The sequence below is a fragment of the Lutjanus erythropterus genome, chromosome 3 (genome assembly GCF_056507025.1).
Source record: "Lutjanus erythropterus isolate fLutEry1 chromosome 3, fLutEry1.hap2, whole genome shotgun sequence".
Classification (NCBI taxonomy): domain Eukaryota; kingdom Metazoa; phylum Chordata; class Actinopteri; order Lutjaniformes; family Lutjanidae; genus Lutjanus; species Lutjanus erythropterus.
The window spans coordinates 3,278,151-3,283,902 of NC_139319.1; the positions used below are offsets into that span (position 1 = coordinate 3,278,151).

The following is a 5,752-nucleotide window of genomic DNA, read 5'->3' on the forward strand; positions in this document are numbered from 1 at the left end:
TGAAACACAAAATGGAGGCAGATATGTTGCGTTCATGTGCTGTCGTAAATTACCAATTTTTTCTTTAGTTTTTAAAAATGTCATTTAGAAAACACAATTATGTAGTATAACTGCGTGTGCACAAAAACTGTCCTTATGAGGAGTACACATACAACTTTACAAGAGAGCTAGAGGAAAAAAGAAAAAGAAAAAGTAGTATAAATTGAAAATAATGTATAAATTCAAAAATGCATAAAAATGGCATAACAACACAAATTAAAGATAAAATCTAATAGGCAAACAACTCAAAAAGAGAAGTCCTAACTGGAGTCACTCAGCAGTGGTTTAACCAACTTGTTAGGGGCCCATATCAAGCCACTTAAACTCATTTTGCCCAATGTCCCTGAACTCCCACACTGGAATAACAACCCTGCTCCAGGTTTGCCTTAAGTGAGTGATTTAATTTGACTAAAGACACATTTGTTTAAGAATATGGAGAACATCAACTGAAAACAGAATTAAAAGTTAATAAAAGCTCTTTTATAAATTGATTATTAATTAACTGTTTTGAGTTTTTTAAGTAAAAAATGTCCAAATTCTGATTTCTGCTCATCACATGTGAATATTTTCTGGTTTCTTTAGTCCAGTAAACTGAATATATTCGTTTATATGGACATAACAAGACATTTGGGTATGAAGTCATCAACATTTTTCATATTTTCTGACATTTTATGGACCAAACCACTATCAATTAATCAGGAAAATAATCAACAGATTAATCAATGAGGAACATCAGTTAGTTGCAGCCCTAAACCCCATTAGTTTAGTTTTTTGGACACTGGTTCTGGTTCAGATCTGCACAGGGACATGGTATGTTATCACCTGTTATCACCAGTTAACAGTGGCTGTCAAATAAATTGTTATCTGAAAATAAATAAATCAATAATTGAATAAGGCAAAACTGCCCCAAATAAACAAATTGATTCTATCACATGGCCCTCTACAGGACAAGGCTTGAGGATTAAAAGGGACAGATCTCCCCCAAATCAAAAATACATTTTTTTTTCTCTCACTTGTAGTGCATATTATCCATTTAGATAGTTACATAATCTACTGACCTTATTGGTGATACTTTCCAGTACTGAGCAACATGTAATAACCAAACTAGCCTGACTCTCTAGCACATTAAAATGTAAAGGTTGATCTCAAAATGAAAAAATAAATAAATATGTGAAACGTTGTTATATATATATAAAAAAAAGCCCCTCGTTTGTTTTCTTTTCTTGTCTCATTTATTAAAATATTTCGTAATTCATTTTATTTTATTTATTTTTATTCATTTCTGACCCGTAATTGTCTTGAGTTTGCTCGCTCAGGTGCTATGTTGAGCTCTGTGAAAGTGACGCATGCGCACATGTATGTGAAGACATGTTACGCATGCGCAGTACAATCTGAAGCATTTCCTGTCAAGATGGCGCTGAGCATAGGAGTGGGATTGTGGAGGACATGCAGCAGGTTGTTACCCAGACAGCCCCTCCTGTCTCTCGCTCCTGTTCGGACACAGAGCTCGGTGAGCGGGGACTTGGTGCCCCGCACCTCCCTGTCCAGGCCGCTGTGGTCGGAGCAGACGACCCTGGTCTCGGAGGAGGAGGAGCGGAGCCGACACGCCGCGGTCGTCAGCACCGTGAACCGACAGATCCAGCAGCAGGACTTCGGCCGCCTCTTCGCCGTGGTGCACTTCGCCGGCCGTCAGTGGAAGGTCACCAACGAAGACCTGATCCTGATCGAGAACCACATCGAAGCGGAGTGCGGGGATCGGATCCGGATGGAGAAGGTGCTGCTGGTCGGCGCGGAGGACTTCACCCTGATCGGCAGGCCTCTGCTGGGGAAGGAACTGGTCAGGGTCGAGGCCACCGTGATCGAAAAGACCGAGTCCTGGCCCAAAGTCCACATGAGGTTCTGGAAGAGACACCGGTACCAGCGTAAGAAGATCATCATCCAGCCGCAGACGGTGCTGAGGATCAACAGCATCCAGCTTGCCGCCGCACTCACATGATGAAGATGATGAGGATGAAGATGGACTGCTTCACACAGACTGAGAGTTTATTATAAACATGTAAACAAACAGGAGAGACTTTGACTTTAATATTTAGAGAAACAAACGTGACTCTGTTCCTGTCGACTGTTTATTTCTGTAAATAAAGCTTCATCTTTTTCAGATGGCTGGTATTTAAATATTCTGTTTATCAGTTGTTTTTAAAAGGGGCTTTGTAGGGCTGCAATTAATGATTGTTGATTAATTACCATTTTTATGATTAATCGTTTAGTTGTTTGGTCCATAAATTGTCAGAGAATAATAATCAGTGTTTCAGTCTTTTCGAGGTCCAAGATGACGTCCTCAAATTTGTTGTTTTGTCCAGAACTCAAAGATGTTCAGTTTATTGTCAGAGAGGAGTAAAAAAAACAGAAAATATTATATGAGGAGCTGAAATCAGAGAATTTGGACAATTTTCTTTAAAAAAGTAGTTGCCAAGTAATTTCATAGTTGACAACTAATCAATTAATCAAGAAATCATTGCAGTTCTTTAAATGTTTTTCAGTGAAAATGCAATATCAGTAAAAAATAATCACAATCAGATATTTTTCCAAAACCAGTCAGCCCTACAATTCACCGCAGGAGAGACTCAATGTTCTCTGACATTAGATGGAAACAAAGAATATATCGGTACCTGCAATCTGACAAAACCGAGTTGGGAAATATCGGCCAATCAGATTTGGATAAGAGTCTAATATTGTGCATCCCTTCTTAAAACACACGTTTTCTCTGCCAAACTGTCCAACATTTTGCAGACTAATCTTACCCCAAAATATACGATCCATTAATTGTTGCAGCCATGTTGAAAAGCTGCAGTTGTGTGTCACAGTATCAGTCTGAAGACTTATTTTTCACAGCAGCCATATTAATAAGATATAGTAATGTAAACACAGGTGTCTCCAATGATACTAACTGGGGTCCTGTTCCATTTAGTGTTGCAGAGCTTTTCCAGTCAGCCAAGATGCACAGTAACAGCACTCTGATTCTGTTTAACTGGAATGGACTGAAACCTTGATCACTTCAATTAGTGACACCTGTTTACTCTATTTCATGTCAAAATGGCTGCTGTGTTTGACACAATACATTGAAGATGATTACACTCTTCATCACTGTGATATCAGAGCCTCTTTTTAAAGGAATAGTTCACCCCAAAATTTAAAAATGCACATTTTCCCTGTTCAAATCAGTTTATTTTAGCTATTTGAGCATCACAAGCTGAGTGCCCTCTAGCTGCATTATATTAGAGAGAATGCTGATATCTCAAGAACTCTGCAGCTCACACCAAAACTATCTAGATGGTTAAACAGTACTACAGGCCAGAGGAGTGACATGTATTTTAAATTTTGGGGCCAACTGTCCCTTTAAGAAGTGAAGAGGATTTTCCCAGCTTCTCCTCAAACTCAAACCGTCAACCTTCTGGTAACGAGATCTATCATCTGAGCACCAGGTTCCACTTCCATCAAACCTGAAACAAAAAGATCCACGAGACAAAAGATTTTAACAGTCAAGTTGCAAAACAACTGCTTTATTTAGAAACCTGAATGAATCGTCTCTGGAAACAGGAAAACTGCTCGGCCGTTCACCCTGCAGAGGACTGATCTTGAAGGCACTGTTGAACATTTCTGCTCAGTGGTCGCAAGTTTTTACTCGTAACTGAACTCCAACGCCGGAGGTGATGTTTTAAATCAGGAGCTTGTCCAACAGGCAAAAAAAACAACCAAAGTGAGTGATCAAACCAAGTGAAACGTTGCTACTAATGTTTACAGGTCGGTAGCGACATCTTCATAAATCAGCAAATGAAAACAGAGAATCATGACGGCATATTCAGCAGCGTCTTTACCTTCACTCACGTCTCCATGAACTAAATGATCTGCTTTGGTGAAAATCACACGCTCATGTAGCACGACCAAGTATGGTTTCCAGCTAAATCTGTCCTGTGGGAACCTCGTGTACATCTCAAAATGGCTGACGATGACTGTATTGCTAAGTTTTGCGTGATGTTTTAAACCCACACACGTCCTGTGTGGCGCTGATATGCAGAGTTAAGACAAGCGGTTTCATTCATTCACAGGCCGAGGTGAGACTCGGCCACAACAGTTATCTCTGTTTGATGCTAAATTTGATTTGAAGATTTTATGCTCAAGTTAAAAGGACAGGTTCAGCCCATCTTAAAGGGTAATTCTGGTGTTTTTAAACCTGGTCCCTGCTTCTTTAAAACATATTTTGGGGTCTATATGACTAATTGGTACAAAAAGTTTTGTGTGCTTGTTTTTGCTGCTGACTTTGGTGTTTTAACGTGTTAGTTCAGATCCAAACTTTGTGACACAGATACCAGTATGGAAAGAAAATACATATAATTATTATTTAACAGCTGTATACTACTATCACTGTTGTATGACCCGGCTCAGGTCAACAAACATGGCACGAATGATGCAGCTTGGAAGTATCAGGGTCCCATTTCAGGACTAATAAATTTTGTGAAATCAGATTGGTGCATACACTTACTTACTCGCCGATGCCTGGTCCAGCATTTTAGGTTGTAGCAGAGGTATTTTTGATACTGGTACCAGTGCTGGAACAAACGCCAAACTCACATAATAACACAAACTAACCGATCGAGGCAGCGGTAGACCAGCAACTCACATTTTTTGCGAGGTAAAATTAAAGTTTTTGTCAAAGGAGGCTGGCTGCTTTGAAGAGAATGATATAATGGATTCAGTTCCCTGAAGGAAAAGTCTGTTCTGAGAAACTCTCTCTCACTCTCTGTAGGGATCCTTTCCATAACATCAGACACTTAGAGTTACAATCCGCGCCTGTCAGTGACACAACAAGCACTTTTAGTGGACGTACTTTGACAACACGGCTGCACAAGTGATCAAAATATTATTGAAACTGCAATATGGCCAAATGGGATATCTAAATCACAAAAGCTGCAAAAATGTGTCAAAAAGCACTATAATGAAGTACTGTGGTGAGGCAGAGATGCTCTGGTTTACAAATCTTGTTCTCCACATGTAAGAAAACATGTTTGTTTGGTTCAGACCCCAACAAATGTCACAATGGCCTGATTTGAATATTTTTTTTCCAGTGACAATGAAAACTATGACACAAAAAAGATCATTCTCACCAATTGTGAGTCATATCGCAATATTTGCAGCCCTGTTTTGCCGCAAAGGATTATATTGCAGCCTGTTTCATGGCTGCTGCTTGCTGAGGCGATCTACCAGACCAATTCGAAAACTTTTTGTACCTATTAGTCATTTAGACCTCAAAATATGTAAAAAAAATAATAATAATAATAGGGCACAGGTTTCAAAATACCAGAAAAACACTTAACACAACACTGACATGCCTCATGCACACTGTGAGAGGTACGGGTCAGAGAAATCGTTCCTCTTTTCCATAAAGATATTTCAAAATTCAACTGTTAAACTGAGGCTTCAGCAGGTGAAGCGTCCTCGCTACAAACCTACATGTGACCAACAGGACGTGTCTCAGCCACATGAGTGTTGTATTAAGATAAAGTTGGAAAAAAAACAAACCTATCCTTTAAGATTCCAGAAATATTACCCTCTTGCCCCTTTGGTTGAGCTGCAGTTGAATACAGGAAATCCCAAAGGCTCAATGCGCCTGTACTTCACCTTAATACCCTTCATTCTGTCCGTCTTTCTATGAACG

At 39.5% G+C, this 5,752-nt stretch overlaps 1 protein-coding gene across 1 annotated transcript; it reads left to right on the forward strand.

Moving 5' to 3' along the window:
* The first annotated feature begins 1,413 nt into the window (after nucleotides 1-1,413).
* On the forward strand, nucleotides 1,414-2,197 carry mrpl21 (mitochondrial ribosomal protein L21). The gene has a single exon (XM_084714688.1). The coding sequence runs from the start codon at nucleotides 1,451-1,453 to the stop codon at nucleotides 2,033-2,035; it is 585 nt and encodes a 194-aa protein (XP_084570814.1). The 5' UTR covers nucleotides 1,414-1,450; the 3' UTR covers nucleotides 2,036-2,197.
* Nucleotides 2,198-5,752: the final 3,555 nt, after the last annotated feature.

What these genes read in the sequence shown, in the direction of transcription:
- mrpl21 (XM_084714688.1), top strand. Translation starts at nt 1,451, where the DNA reads ATGGCGCTGAGCATAGGAGTGGGATTGTGGAGGACATGCAGCAGGTTG.